Genomic DNA, 16,915 nt, shown 5'->3' with positions numbered 1-16,915 from the left:
AGTCAGAAAGCTGCAGTTTTCAGCAAGGAAAGATGAAAGGAAATTAGGGATTTTTAGGAGGGGTGGCATTCCAAACTTTGCAAACAGTTAAAATAGTACTACTAACCAAAATTTAAAATCACCATATAGAGTGGGCTTGATATGTGATAATATGAAACAGTTTATTCCATCCAGGATGGATTCAAAGTATTTGGCACAATCTTTCAAGAGAACTCCAGTTCACATGGCTTTTTACCATCACTAATGTATATATAGTTAGTGGTCTGGTCACATGCTCCAAACTTAGCTCAACACAGACCCTGCACTAATAACATACTTAATAACACAATTAATTTTCCTGTTTGTAAGGCAGTGTACATCCATCAAGTGAGAAACTTTGGGTCTGGTATTAAGCTTAAAGAAAAAATTAGTATAATCTCCTCTTCCACTTGGGGAAGTTACTAAATATTTCATTCCTAAATGAATGTGATATATGCAAAAAATAATTTCACTTGCTTACAGTGATATATAGATTACAGATTAAAAGCACAGCCTCTAAAATCAGTAGATATCTATCTATTATTAGATGTATGAGCTTGATTTGGTTTAAACTTTCTAAATGTAACATTCTCATATACAATATGAGAATTGCACCTGCTGTTTATTATACTTAACACTTATAACTCAGAGAAAACATAGCTATTTTTATTAAACCAAAAATATTATGTAACTGTCATTTGCCAAAGATTTGCCTAAATTATGTGAGCTTGAAATCGTAAAACATATTTGATTTTATTTCTGTAAAGGTACTTTTTAAATCTAGCACATTGAAAGTCTTAGTAATTCAATTTCCTTAATTTCTTGGAATTTTAGGGATATTCAATTATATACGCAATAATTTACCTCTAAGCCTATCAGAATAGAACTCCTTAAAGAGATCTTATAATCAAATTCAGTAATTTCCTCTGAAAATAGGAAATATTATATAATGAAAGGCAAAAGCCTTTCTAAATGACAGACATAAATATCCAAAGAGAGAAAAGAAAACATAGCTGTAATTCCAAAATTTCAGTCATAAGGGCGCTTGAATGGCTTAGTCAGTTAAGCATCAGACTCTTGATTTTGGCTCAGGATGTGATCTCATTGTTGTGGGATTGAGCCCCATGTTGGGGCTCTGTACTGAGTGTGGAGCCTGCTTAAGATTCTCTCATTCCCTATTCCTCTGTCTCTCCCCTCTCAGACTCTCTGTCTCAAAATAAATAAATGTTTTAATAAAATAGAATAAAATTTCAGTCATAGGTCAAACAGAAACACAGAAACACAAAATGCACTGATCCACATTAATAAGCTATTCCTTTCCCAGTGGGCATAAGTTCTTAATTAATTTGAACTCAGACAAATAGACAAACAGAAAAGACTAACAAACCAGAGTCTCTTATTGTCTTTCACATGAAAGAGACAAGATTTCTATAAATCATTAATTCCTTTACAGAGACCACCAAAAGAAGACCACAAAACCATAAGAAGCTGGCCACAGAAATCAAGCTGGCACCTTACCCTGCTACCTGTGGACATGAGTCCATAGCACAGGAATCAGACTCACCACTGGGTCTCCAATCATTCTTCAGGAGCAGAGCAAAAAGGGGTACCAGAGGCTTCTTTACCTGGGTATGTAAACAGGGACCCAAAAATCCGAGATCTGGTCCTCTCTGAGTTACAGCACCAAACTGTGAAAGACAAATACACCAGCCAAGGAGATTATTTTATGCAAAGTATTACAATAGCAAGAATATTCATTAATAAGGAATGTCTCAAAGAACAAAAGGGGACCTGGGACTTTTTAGTGGCAAGTAAGCAAGAAAGTCATCCCAGACTTTATGGGAGTCCTGAGAGAGGACAGAAATGGGTCTTCTCTCAAGACACACCAGTGCAGGGTGCAAAGTGGTCCTTAAAGGGTGGGAAGATTTCCAAACCATTCTTATTTTCCAGAACCGAAAGGGCTCAGATAAAGTTCAGCATTATCACATTGTCAGTTTTATAAAATGTTTACTCATAAGGGGAAAAGTGTCAGCAATTATTGTTGGAGGGCACAGTACACTTGGCAGTGTAATTTACATATTCTGCATAGAGTCAAATACTGACTATCCTTTATTACCTGTAGGATGTTGGGGAAATTACATAATTTCTCTGGTTTTTAATTTTCTTATCAGTTTATTGGGCATAAAAAGTAGTGGTCTCTTCGTAAAGCTGTTGTGAAGATCAATTATCACAAAGACAAAAAATTCAAAGACCAGGTTTTCACCGCTTGCACTCACAGTGGTTAACTATCATTGTCATCACCACTTAGAACTGAGTGAATGCCATAAAACAAGAGGTTACTGTTTTTTTCCTAAAATCCACTTGGTGAAGTAAACATTTCTAAAGCATAAGGATTTACTTTTTTATTTTCCCAATTGGCTTGGTAATTTTAACAGAAACTTTGGTACTTCTTAATATAATATTTAAACATTATTGTCACTTCATTAAGATAGAGGGAAATTTTGAATTTATTTCTTTAAAAAATTCTGTTACTGTAGAGGAAGCAGGAGATAAGCTGTTCCCTACATAATTAACTGAATCATGGGGCGCCTGGGTGGCGCAGTCAGTTGAGCGTCCGACTTCAGCCAGGTCACGATCTCGCAGTCCTTGAGTTCGAGCCCCGCGTCAGGCTCTGGGCTGATGGCTCGGAGCCTGGAGCCTGTTTCCGATTCTGTGTCTCCCTCTCTCTCTGCCCCTCCCCCGTTCATGCTCTGTCTCTCTCTGTCCCAAAAATAAATAAACGTTGAAAAAAAAATTAAAAAAAAATAATTAACTGAATCTTAACAAATTAAACCAAAATCAAAGTTGGAGAAAACTAAATGACGCTAATGATGTTGTGTTAAAATTTGTAATTCTGCTGTTCTCCAACTGAGCTGATGTAAACTAGAACTGATTGAATGTAGTTTGAGAAAGATAATGTTTAACTTCTTGTCATCTTCTTTTCCTTTTAATGAGTGAAATTAATGGTAAGGAAATTTTGCTAGATCACTGACTATGGAAGGACAAAGGTTTTCCTGTTGAAGAGTAGCAAATAAAGCAGTCCTACAAATTCTTGAATGACCAGGCAATTCTCTTCCTCTACTTAGAGCTTGGAGAGCTTTGTCACAGGGTTCAGAGTCTGTATCTCTTTCAGTTCTCAGCCTCCTACTGATGCTATTAATGCTACCTAATTTAATGACCTTTACAATATCAAGAAGGAAAATAATTTATGCTGATTTCCTTGACTCCCTACCTGTGATGAGGACCGATTCAACGGGGGGGGGGGGAGATGGTGAGATGAGGGAGCATTTTTTTTCTCATTCTGAGCTGAGTCTCTCAAGCACTTTACATCCACATTGCAAAGGACTTTAGAGGTAATACCTGTTTGCTAAGTGGACCAAACTTAGAGCTTTGAGCTAAAGAGCTCTTGAAATCATCCAGTACATTTAGTATATTTAAAAACAAGACAAAAATTTTATTCCAAGAACTGAGCATCATAACAGATGATTATAAGAAAGAAGAGTACGGCCATAAGAAGATTCAAATCTACCTAAATGCTTGAGAAGACAAAGCCAACCTTTACATGACATTGTACTAAATATATAACATAATATATAAGTTTTTCTGGTTTCTGAAGTCCTTTGGTTCAGATTCTGATTCTATCACTGATAGACAATAGACAGTTAACTGTAAACTTCCTTTTCTTCATCTGAAAAGCAAGAATAAAGGAAGTATACACATTGCAGAATTGCTTTGAGGATTAAAGAGAAAATTCAATTGATTAGCTCAGTTCTTGGCCCATGGTAAGTACTCTAAGAAATGTTAGTCACAGTAGTAGTAAAAGAGTACATATATATATATATATAGAGAGAGAGAGAGAATAAAAAATTTATATATAGACCACATGCATAGTCTACAATTAGCAAATCTGAGAGTATATAATTAAATAATATGTATGGTGGCACAGATATAAATGTAATAGCAAGTCAAAGGAAGGAAGAACAGTGGGGATATCCTTTGGAAAATTAATGTTTTTTTCTACCATGCCTGGCAACTAGTAAGCTCTTGATAAATGTTAGGTGCTTTTATTATCACTGTTATTGATTGTGGTAGGCTTTGTAGAGGAGGTTAAGACTGGAGTTGAACCTTAAAGAATGGGTAAGATAAGAGTAGCAAAAAGGACTCTCAAATGAAGATAATTTCAGGACTGAGGTATCTGATGTGGGAATCAGCATGACACAGCCTATGAAGATAAGACACTGGTCTGAAGAGAACCAGTGGGGATATCCTCCAATTTATCAATAAGGTGTTTTAATTATTATCTTCATTAATAATCCTTATAGTGTTTGAGTGCCTGTTACTATATGTAGTAAGCTGAACCATGGCCCCTGGTCCTTTGTGTCTTAATCCCCAGATCTGTAAATAGTATCTTATTTGGAAACAAGGTCTTTGCAGATGTAATTAAGTCAAGGATCTCGAGATGAGGAGATCAACCAGATTACCCAGGTGAGCCCTAAATCCAGCAAATATCCCTATAAGAGAAACACAGGAGAGGCCCACAGAGAACAAGATAAGGCAATATAGCCATGAAGCAGAGACTGGAGTAATGCAGTCACAATCTCAGGACTACCAACAACCACCAGAAGCTAAGAGAAGCAAGGAACAAGAACTCCCCTTGAGACACATTGGGTTTGAACTTCTGACCCCCATAACTATGAAAGCATACCTTTCTATTTATTGGTTTGACAAACAAAGCTGTGGTATTAAAAAAAAAAAACAAACAAAACCCAGCCACACTGAAAATGAGTACACTATGCCAAACATTTACTTTATTCAACCTAAGCCTTCTACAATCTTCTAAAATACAACATAAGTGTTATCATCACCAGTTACAGTTGCTATAGAAATATTTAATAGGCACTACAGAGGTATTTAACAGGCACATCTAACCTAGTCTAAAGGAAGGGTCAAGAAAAACTTCTCTTTCTTTAAAATGTTTCTTTATTTATTATGAGAGAGTGTGCATGCTCTGGGGAGAAAAGGGGCAGAGAGAGAGGAGAGAGAGAATCCCAAGCAGGCTCCCCAACACAGGGCTACATCCCACAAACTGTGAGATCATGACGTCAGCCAAAATCAAGAGTTTAATGCTTAACCAACTGAGCCACCTAGGTGCTCCAAGAAAAACTTCTTAAAGGAAGAAATGTCTAAAGTTCAATTAATTATATGGGTAGGAGTTAGCCTATACAAGAACTGAGAGGCATGACAAGCAGGTGGAGGGCCTAGACGAAAGGATGAAGGACTGAACAAAGTTTGGAGAGGTTGGGAAACAGGAGAAAGAGTATCTTGGATGGAGCACTAGGGTTTGACCAAAGGTGGAGGATCTGCCTGAGCCTGGGTGGGCTTCCCGGAAACAGAGGGAGGCAGGCTAGAGGAGAGGCAGAATCTAGGAGATTCTAATAACAAGGAGAGATCAGAATATCTTTGTTTTATCAGCTAGCCTTTTGATAAATAATAGATAGGCCTGGATTATTTTAAAGCCGTGCAGGTGTGGAAGGGGTAGGGGGAGAGAAAGGGGATAAAATACACATGGAAATCGGCATATGCTCTCCAGGGTTTTGCAGAAACCAGTTGGTAGCCCCCAAAGAAAATCAATAACCACTGCTTCTATTTGTGGCTCTGTTTCCACAGAAACGTGTTTGCGGGTGAATTTGGAAGGCAGATTTACAATGCCAAAACCACCAGTCCAAAAAGGAGAAAAATTCAGTTCAAATAAACTTTTCACTATAGTAATAAATGTTTGATTTTACTAACATTTTTCCATTTAATTAACTGAATTTGGAGAGGATTATCAAATAAACTCAGCCATGCTCCTGTAGGCACAATAATAATGAAATCTGGGAGCAATATTAGCTTCAGTATAAGCAGAGTATGCAAAAGCTGGTAGGAAAATGTTTGGCTGGCCTGTCAAGTTGAACCTATTTTCAAAAATAATGAATATAGTCAAACTTTAGGGCACTATGCTAGTGAGGTTAACACTGATTAAAAGAAAAAAAAAATCTCACTTGTGCTTTTGTGTCTTCCTCAATTTTTTTTTAATGTTTATTTATTTTTGAGAGAGAGAGACAAAGACAGAGACAGAGACAGAGACAGAGCAGGGAAGGGGCAGATAGAGAGGGAGACACAATCTGAAGCAGGCTTCAGGCTCTGAGCTGTCAGCACAGAGTCCGACGCAGGGCTCAAATTCAGGAACTGCCAGATCATGACCTGAGCCAAAGTCGGACACTTAACTGACTGAGCCACCCAGGTGCCCCATGCCTTCCTAAGTCTTTTTTTTCTTTTTATTTTTTTTAAAACGTTTATTATTTTTGAGACAGAGAGAGACAGAGCATGAACGGGGGAGGGTCACAGAGAGAGGGAGACGCAGAATCTGAAACAGGGTCCAGGCTCTGAGCTGTCAGCACAGAGCCCGACGCGGGGCTCGAACCCACGGACCATGAGATCATGACCTGAGCCGAAGTCGGACGCTCAACCGACTGAGCCACCCAGGCGCCCCATGCCTTCCTAAATCTTAAATGCTGTACCGTATATGTTATAGACACATGGTAAAAATGTTTTTGAAATTATCTGCCAGGCGTAATTCATACATGACCTCTTACCTCAGACAAGATAAAGTTCGCCCTATTTGTCCTTTAGTAGAATGAGTACACTTCAGTATTTTTGTTAGTATCAAACCCAAGATATTAAAAGTGGTCATAACTTTTATCATTTAAAAATATACTTATGAAATTCTAGAACCCAGCAGGTTCCCTCATACCATCTCCTGTTCATAGAAGTGGAAATATATTTTCCTCAGCATATGTCTATGAGATTCATTCATGTTGTAAATGCAGTAGTTTTTTTCATTGCTGTGTATTGTTCCACTGTATAGTGATATCACTATACATTTTTGGGTTATTTTAAGTTTTGGCCTTTAAAAAAAAAAAAACCGTGGAGCCCAACATGGGACTCAAACTCATGAATATGAGATCAAGACCTGAGCCAAGATAAAGAGTCAGATGCTTAACCAACTGAGCCACCCAGATGCCCCTAAATTTTGGGCTCCAATGGACAAAGCATCTATGAATATTCTTGTAAATATGGTTTATAAGTACTTATTTCTTTGGGGTGTGAACCTATAAATGGAACTGCTGAGTCGTAGTGTATACATTTTCCTAAAGTAGTTCAACCAATTTACACTCCCACTATTATATGAAAGTGTATACAGTTGCCCCACAATATCTTGGAATTTTTAGTACTTTTAATTTTAGTAATTATGGTGGAGTAATGGTGTCTCATTGTGACTTTGATCTGCATTTCCCTAATGATTAATGGTGGTTAATAAAGTTAAACTTCTGTAGTATGCTCAAAAAATGTATATAGTTATGATAGATTATTTTTAATACTTCATTTTTAGAGTAGTTTTAGGTTTGCCACAAAAATGAGAGGGAGGTACAGAGATTTCTCAGATACCTCTACCCCACACATGAATAGCCTCTCTCATCAACATTGCTCACTAGAATGGTAGAATGGTACATTTTTTACCTAGGATAAACCTACATTGACACATCATAATCACCCAAAGTCCATAGTTTACCTTAGGGTTCACTCTTGGTGTTGTACATTCTATGGGTTTGGGCAAATGTACAATGACATACATATTATCTATTATTATAATATCATACCAAGGATTGTTGCTATCCTTTAAAACTTCTGTGCTTTGCTTATTAATCTCTCTCTCTCTTTCCACCCCTGGCAACCACTGATCTTTTTATTGTCTTCGTAGTTTTGCCTTTTCCAGAATGTCATATAGTTGGAAGTGTACAGTATGTAGCCTTTTCCAATTGGCTTCTTTTACTTAGAAATATTCACTTAAGTTTCCTCCACTTCAAGTCCTGAGAGCTCATTTCTTGTTAGCACTAAAGAATATTCCATTTCCTGGATGATAGTTCATTTCTAAACATGGAATTTTCCCAGCTTCTAAAGGAAACATGAGCTTCATTTATTAAAAGTGTGCCTTAGCATTGAGTCTCAGATCCAGACCTCACTAAGTTCTCCTAACTTTCAGGCTGCCTACAAGAGAGGTAAGAGAGAGGATAGGAGGAGGAAGATAATGCCACTGGCCTTAGCTGTGACATCTGTGGGGGATTTGAAGGAAAATGAAATAGGGATCTAGGTAGATTGGGATATTTACAAGGAAATTTCCTTCTTATCATAATAGACAGTAATCTCCATAAATGATATGGAATGAACCAGTTTATTTACCTTCTCACTTCTTAAATCTGATTCTTCTCTTTCTCCCACCATCTCTTATCATAAGTGGACATTGTTAGTTACTTACTGACCATCCTTTAGCATCACAAATTGAAACGGCATTACAAATTGAGTGGCCTTGTACCTGGACACCACCGTCCTTATTCTAAAAGCCTCCTCATGTGTCCCCCTGCTTCTACTCTTATTCCCCTAAGTTCTTTCTTCTCATAGCTCTTATCTTTTTAAACTTAAATCAGATCATTTCACTATCCTATTTAACTGACTTTACCAGGTATTGAGAATAATGTCCAAACTCCTTACAAGGACCCACAAGGTTCTAAGGACCAGGCAATGCCTCCATCTCCGACCTTACACCTGCTGCTCTCTTTTAATACATCAAGTCCTTTCCACACCCCAGGGGTTGTAGTAGTTCTGTCCCTCGTAGTTCCTTTTGCCTGGGAGACGTGACCTCAGTTCTTTGGGTGATTGACTCCTTCTTATCATTTAGGTCATCAGCTAAACATCATGGGCCCTTCTTGCCCACAGTCACCATCACAGCGTCTTGTTTTATGATCTCCATGCCATAGATCATTATCTGAAATACTTGTATTTACTTCTTGTTTAATTTTTTAGAATGAAATCTTTTTTAAATTTTATTTTGAGAAAGAGAGAGCACGTGAGCAGGGAGGAGGGGCAGAGAGAGAGAGAGAGAGAGAGAGAGAGAGAGAGAGAATCTTAAGCAGGCTCTATGCTCAGCACAGAGCTCAACGCAGGGCCCAATCCCAGGACTCTGGGATCGTGACCTGAGCCAAAATCAACGGTCTGACGCTCAACCAACTCAGCCCCCCAGGCACCCCAAATGAAAGCTTTATAATGCAGGAAGCTTTTCAGTGTTCTATCCCCAAAGCTGAGTAAGTGTGCAGTAAATGTTAAATAAAAGAAAAGAAGGAAGGAAGGAAAGAAGGAAGAAGCAGGGGAAGGAAGGAAAGGAGGGAAGAAAAGGATCGAATATAATTCTGATTGCACTCAATCTATAAGGAATCAAAATACATTTTTAGACTCACAAGGTACTAGCTGAGAAACATGAATCTAGGTTAGTACCCTAGAAATATGATGAAATAAACACCTGAAATAAATTTTTTAAGACACATGATTTAATAAACTCATGGATGACATAACCTATTTCTAATGGTTGCACTAGCTTCCTATAACATTGTACCCTAGTTGGATAGAATTGTTGGGGCGCCTGGGTGGTGCAGTCGGTTAAGCGTCCGACTTCAGCCAGGTCACGATCTCGCGGTCCGCGAGTTCGAGCCCCGCGTCGGGCTCTGGGCTGATGGCTCAGAGCCTGGAGCCTGTTTCCGATTCTGTGTCTCCCTCTCTCTCTGCCCCTCCCCCGTTCATGCTCTGTCTCTCTCTGTCCCAAAAATAAAAATAAAATGTTGAAAAAAAAATTAAAAAAAAATTGTCTATAAGTAATGGGAAACTTTAAAAAGTAGCATCAACTTTTTAGCAGAATGATTGGGCATAGTCTTTGGTGCCAACAGGCCTAGGTTTAAAAAGCAGCTCTGGTATTTACCAAATATAAACCTTGGGCAGTTTGCCTAACTTTTCTGGGCAGTTTTCTCATCTATAAGATGGGACTAATGCTAGCCTCTCCCTCATAGTGCTCTTGCCAGGACTAGACAAGTTTGCATGTCAGGTTGCTTAGCACAGCTCTTCCAACCTGAGGATCTTTCAAATCTCCACAGTTATTAAAGTGTTTTATATTATACATGTTATCAACAGATTCTCTAAGTGGGCACTTGGCTTTCCGACATACAGAAAGACCAAACGAATGAGTCACTCAGCATCGGGTCCACAGGCAATACTTGATACTCTATTCTCGGGGCCTTGGCAGTATATTCATTTCTCTTTAATAATGACAGTAACACTTTCTTCAGCTGCCAGCCAGGCATGCCTGCTAGGTCTTTCTTCCCTTTCTATAAAGCTCTATTTTATCACAGCTTCACATATGCATCTGATTTGCTCTCTGCTCTATGTTGCCGCCGCTATGTAGAATCTGTTTGATCTTGATGAAACTACAGGGGAAGGGATGGAAATTTAACAGGATCCCACAGACATTCTTTTTCTCCCCTTCCAACTGGGTTGGGTATCTTGAAGATAAAAATAAAGAAGCATTATTTTCAGGCTGATTCCTAAAGAAGGTTTCAAGTGAATTCAACAGCCAGTAAAAGGTATACAAAGGGCTACAAAACTTGGCGATTATAAATATGTGTTTAAAAAATGCTTATGAATAAAATGTAACAAAAAGCAGATGCTGACAGAGGCAGAAAATAAATTACCTAATCTCTCCTAAACTCTTAGAGAAAGCCACCCTTATGCACCCCACACTATGGAATTTCCATGGAGAAAAAATAGAAAGGCTCCCCTTAAACCAAAGTTCTGAATTGGATTGAACCCTAGTTTTACAATTCCATATTTTCCTGATATTTTTGTGGTTTGTGTTATATGCTCATAACAGCCTATCATGAAATGAAGCATAAGGAAGGGAAAAAAATGTTTCCCATGATACACTAAGGCCAAGGCAAGGGGAAAAAAAAGGAATAAGGAAATGAAATTTAGAGGAAAGTTAATTCTCTTGGAACATGAAAAGCATAATTTTTCATGTGATAAATAGCTCTTCCCCAATAAACGTGGTATAATTGTAAATCTTTCAGCTGTAGACAAAAGTTACAGATGAATCATGCCATCATAGGGTAGCTCATTTGGCAATTCAGACTTAGATTCAAGGAACATTTACTATATGCCAAGTGCTGTGCTAGACGCTGCCTCATGTTATCTCACTTATTTCTCACAATTACCCTACAGAGAAAGCATAATTGTCAGCTTTTGTTATATGAGGAAACTGATGCTCAGAGAAGTGAGTTCACTTGTGCTTAGTAGCACAGCTTAACATGCCAGCTCTGAGACGCACACCTGAGTCATTGGATTCCAAGTGATTTGACAGACATACTCAGATCTATCTATGATGGGAGAGAAATGAACACTGGCGAGTTGGAGACCAGAGGGTGTTGAAGAAAAGAGGTTATAGATACAAGTAAGGCTGTGAGGTTTAAAACAAAATTCTCAGAGAAACAGAAGAGGGATTTCTCTGCTGCCTCAATTTATTATCCTCTCCCTAAATGTGGGTGATCCTCAAGGCTCCATCCTCAGTTCCTCTCTACCTCCTTCCTCAGGGACATCATCCACTTTGCATGCCACCTCCATGCAGACAATTCTTAGTTTAGTACTTCTAGTTTTGACCTCTTTCAAGAGCTCCAGACACATCTCTCTTATCATTTCTTATATGTATACCTTTACCTTTTACTATGTTTGACTAATTTAAACTCTTTCCTGCTGCCTGGGAGAGATTCTTATTGTCTCCTGCTTGTCTAGATATTCAGAATACATCTCTCTTGTCCTACCCTTATCTCCAACCATTAAATCCTGCTTGAGACTCAGGATCCAGCTCATGTGCTGCCTCCTTCAGGAAGTCTTCCCTAACTAGATTCCCAGTTAGATCTACATTTTTATTCAGTAATACTTATTGTCTGTCCACCTTCCAGCAGCATTTAACAACCCCTCAAGAGTAGGACTGTTCTTATTCATCTGTACACCTACCCTCTTATTTATCGTTCACACACTCAGCTTCCTAAAGCACCGTGTTTGAATGTGATTGGATCGAACTGTGTCTGTGTTCTTCCCTGCAAAATTGTTAGAGATAAGGGTTAAGGTCAGAACTTAAACTTTCTCTTAATCTCTATAAGTCCCTGATCCAAGTTCTTCTATGTAATGCACAATTGATAAATGAAAAAAATAAGCTACTTATAAAATCTTAGCTGAGAAAGGATCAGAGATTTGTTGAAGGGATTTTAAGCTCAGAATTCACATAAGCAAGGAATTTTCATGTAGTTTTCATGTAGTTACAGATGAACAACTTGAGCCTATACTGGATTTCTTCTCTGTATATAAATTGTATAATGGTAATTTTTCACATTCCAAAAGTAAAATGATTTCAATAAAGGTGCATATGAATATAGAAAGAAATAACAGAGCCAGACCACAATCTGAAACCTGAAATCTAAAGAGGAAAATTTCCTTTAAACCCTTAATTGTAAAGTGTAGATCACTAACAGTGGCACCCTTCTACAGGGGAACATCTTAAGTATTTTTTTAGTGAATTAAGACAACACAGACTTATTATCTCACAATTTCTGTGGGCCTAGAATTCAGTGAGCATAATTGAATGTTTTGGCTCTGGGTCTCCCACAGGCTGCAGTTAACTTAAGGCCCAATTAGGGGTGGATCTATTTCCAAGTTGACTCCAGTAGTTGTTGGCAGGATTCATTGTCTCACGCTGGTTTTGAACTGAGGGCCTCAGAAGTTTCTCAAAATCTACTCACTGTGGGCCTCCCTGGAATACTTGCCACATGGGCCTGTCCATACTGGTAGCTGGCTTTGTCAGAGCAAGCAAGAGAGAGGATAAGAAGGAAGATGGAAGTCATAGGAAGTGGTGTCCCACCATTTTTGCTGTATTCCATTCCTTCAAATCAAGTCACTAGTTCCAGTCCATACACAAAAGAGTGAGATTACATAAGTGCACGAATACCACACTTCTCCACTGGCCACTTGGCTTCACTAGGACATCTGAGACCATGATTCTCCCACATGGGCTCTTGCAAGGTGCTCTAATGAGAAGGCAGGCGGAGTAGTAATCATAACTTGGAGGTATGTGAGGTAGGTTAGCCAAAGCAAATTCTTCTCAGGGTACCTCACTGGTAGAGTAATGAGAGGGGAAATTCACATCAAATGTAGCCCCAGTATCATTAGTGGAAATTGCTTTAGACAATGAACTGATTCATTTAAGCATTTATATCATCCATATATGGCACAAGGATGATGACGATGATGATATGTTATTATTATATGATAACGTTTACTATATTATTATATTAAAATTATATTATTATAGTTATTATTACTATTACCAAGATAACATTCTAACCACATCAAAGGAAATATGCTAACCTTTCTACATTTATGCCTTAATGTGGCCACTTAAGTTTTCCGTATTCTTATCTATGTTTTGACCATATGTATACATTTTCTTATATATTGTAGTGAAAATGTAATTTTTTGTTCTCCTTTCTTTCATTTAAAATTACATCATATTATAGGAAGTTCTGTGAGAGATGACTTAAATTAGATTTAAATTATATTTAAATTTAAGAGAAACTACCTTTAGCAAATTAAACAAAAACAAGCAAAAAAAGTTAAAATAGCAAAGATATGATAACATTGAAATATTTAGTAGAACAAAGCTCATGCCTCAAACTGAATAGTATCATCTATAACAGAAAAATTTGGACCAAGTTGAAATAAGACACAGGGAATTTATAATGATGAAGGATCCAAACCATGAGATATAGCTACCATTTACCTATAGGCACCATTTATATATGGTAGACAACTAGTAAATTAGAACATTTCTAAAATTAACAAAATATATTGATAGTTTATTTTGTTTTTATCACATTCTCTCAGTCTAGAAGACAATTCAGCAGATAAAAAATAAGTAAATAAATAAAGGAATAACTAATATAGTCAGGATGATCAGTAGGTCTTAAAATGAAGAAAAGCCAACCTTTGCTCAAGTGGCATAAAGAAAACAGTATATTTCCCCAAAGTAGAAATAATACAAATTAGATTTTCTAATCACAAACATTAAGACATTTGAAAGAAAGCAGAAAATTTTAATTATCTACTAACTAAATTCTGTCAAAAGTAAATCAAAAGTAAAAACAGAATAACAAGAAAATGTAACAATAATAGTATATTTTAGGTTATGAACTACAGTCAAAGATGTACTCAGAGGACACTTCATAGCGAAAAGAAAGGAAGGAAGGAAGGAAGGAAGGAAGGAAGGAAGGAAGGAAGGAAGAAAAAAAAGAAAGGGAAAGAAAAAAAAGGTTGATTCCCTTTAATTAAAATTGATTTCATTTTTTTATGTTCATTTATTAATTGTGAAAGAGAGTGTGCATGTACATGTGAGCAGGGAGGGAGGGGCAGAGGGAGGAGAAAGAGAATCCCAAGCAGGCTCCAGTGCAGTTAGCATGGAACCCGGCATGGGACTTGAACATAGGAACTGTGAGAACATGACCTGAGCCGAAATCAAGAGTCTGACACGCAATTGATTGAGCCAGCCAAGCATTCCTAAAACTGATTTTAAAACTAAATTTGAGAATTTAGAGAAAGAACAATATATTAATCCAAATAAATCAAGAGGAGTGAATGAGGATAAAAGCAGAAATAATTTAGAATAAATTAGAGAACAGAAAATTTATCAACAACTCTAAGAACAGGTTACTTGGCAAAAGTGGGTATATGAGGATCAAGCTGGGGAGGTACAGGAGATGAGAGGAGTAAGGGAACAATGAAATAGGTAAATAACTACTTAGCCTAGATTTTTCTGTTTTTTAATGTGGACACAACTAGTATACTAAATTAAGAATGATTAAAAGAAAAAGAACATAGTTTATTTTTAAAATAAGTTAAAATAATTATAGAATAAGAGAATATTTTGCACAATTCTATAAAAGACATGTTTTTTTTTAATTTTTTATTAACGTTTATTTATTTTTGAGAGAGAGAAAGAGAGAAGATTCAAGTGGGGGAGAGGCAGAGAGAAAGGGAGACACAGAATCTGAAACAGGCTCTAGACTCTTGAGCTGTCAGCACAGAGGCCAATGTGGGGCTCAAACCCAGGAACCGTGAGATCATGACCTGAGCTGAAGTCCAACACTTATCCAACTGAGCCATCCAGGTACCCCAAAGACATAAGTACTATTTAAACAAAATTTTTTAAAAATTGACTCAGACAGGGGTGCCAGGGTGGCCTAGTAGGTTGAGCATCCAATTCTTGATTTAGACTCAGTTCATGATCCCAAGGTTGTGAGATCAAGCTCCACATCAGGCTCTGTGGTTAGTTAGCATGGAGCCTGCTTGAGATTCTCTCCCCCCTCTACCACTTGCACTCTCTTTCTCTCCCTAAAATAAAAATATAAATAAATAAATAACTCAAATAGACACACATATCCTAAATGGAACAAAAACAGAAAAGAAATTAGGAACTTTGTTTTTAAAAAAAAAAAAATTGCTCTTGGAAAAACTGAACAGCCACATGCAAAAGAATGAAACTTGATTCCTATCTTACACCACACAGAAAAATCAACTTAAAATAGATTGAAAACTTGAATGTAAGACCTGAAACCATAAAATTCCTGGAAGAAAACATAAAGAAAGAAAACATAGCTTAAGCTATTTGATAATCGGTTTTGTAATTATTTTTTTTAATTTGACACCAAAAGCAAAGGTTACAAAAGCAAAAAATAAACAGGTGGGACTACATCATATTAAAAGTCTTCTGCATAGCAAAGGAAACTGTCAACACAATGAAACGGCAATCTATGGAGTGGGAGAAATATTTGCAAATCATATATCTGATGAGAGGTTAATGTCCAAACTATCCAAAAAAAAAAAAAATGCAAACAAAAAACAAAACAAAACAAAACTCATACAACTAAATAGAAAAAACAATATGATTAAGTTGGGCAGAGAATCTCAATAGCTAGTTTTCAAAGAATACATACAAAGGGTCAACAGGTACATGAAAGGTGCTCAACATCACTAATCATCAGAGAAATGCAAACAAAACCACAGTGAGATGTTATCTCACACCTGTCTGAATGGCTAGTATCAAAAAAGTATCAAAATAAAAACCTTCTGCTCAGTGAAGGAAACAATCAGCAAAACTAAAAGGCAACTGACAGAATGGGAGAAGATATTTGCAAATGACATATCAGATAAAGGGTTAGTATCCAAAATCTATAAAGAACTTATCAAAGTTAACACCCAAAAAAACAAATAATCCAGTGAAGAAATGGGCAAAAGACATGAACAGACATTTCTCCAAAGAAGACATCAGATGGCCAACCGACACATGAAAAAATCCTCAACATCACTCATCAACATCACAAATCAAAACCACAATGAGGTACCACCTTACACCTGTCAGAATGGCTAAAATTAACAACTCAGGCAACAACAGATGTTGGCGAGGATGCAGAGAAAGAGGATCTCTTTTGCATTGTTGGTGAGAATGCAAGCTGGTGCAGCCACTCTGGAAAATAGTATGGAGGTTCCTCAAAAAACTAAAAAATAGAACTATCCTATGACCCAGCAATTGCACTACTAGGTATTTATCCAAGGGATACAGGTATGCTGTTTCGAAGGGACACATGTACCCCAATGTTTATAGCAGCACTATCAACAATAGCCAAAGTATGGAAAGAGCCCAAATGTCCACTGATGGATGAATGGATAAAGAAGATGTGGTGTATATCTATATCTATCTATCTATAGATATAGATATAGATATAGATATAGATATACATATACATATATCCTCCCACACACACACACACACACACACACACACACACATAATGGAGTATTACTCGGCAATCAAAAAGAGTGAAATCTTGCCATT

The 16,915-nt window shown here is 37.2% G+C and overlaps 1 protein-coding gene across 1 annotated transcript in view; it reads left to right on the top strand.

Annotated features, from left to right (window-relative positions):
* The window catches only part of LOC121043740 (uncharacterized), a 38,139-nt gene that overhangs the window by 7,445 nt on the left and 13,779 nt on the right, over nt 1-16,915 (top strand). Inside the window, exon 4 of the mRNA XM_040495748.1 lies at nt 1,472-1,647. Within this exon, the coding sequence (XP_040351682.1) occupies nt 1,472-1,502 (31 nt within the window). The 3' untranslated portion in view covers nt 1,503-1,647. The remainder of the gene's footprint in view (nt 1-1,471; nt 1,648-16,915) is intronic.

This window comes from Herpailurus yagouaroundi, unplaced genomic scaffold (genome assembly GCF_014898765.1).
Source record: "Herpailurus yagouaroundi ecotype Mexico unplaced genomic scaffold, PumYag 187, whole genome shotgun sequence".
NCBI classification, from domain to species: domain Eukaryota; kingdom Metazoa; phylum Chordata; class Mammalia; order Carnivora; family Felidae; genus Herpailurus; species Herpailurus yagouaroundi.
The sequence above is the reverse complement of the archived record's forward strand: the minus strand, read 5'-3'. Positions and strand labels throughout refer to the sequence as shown.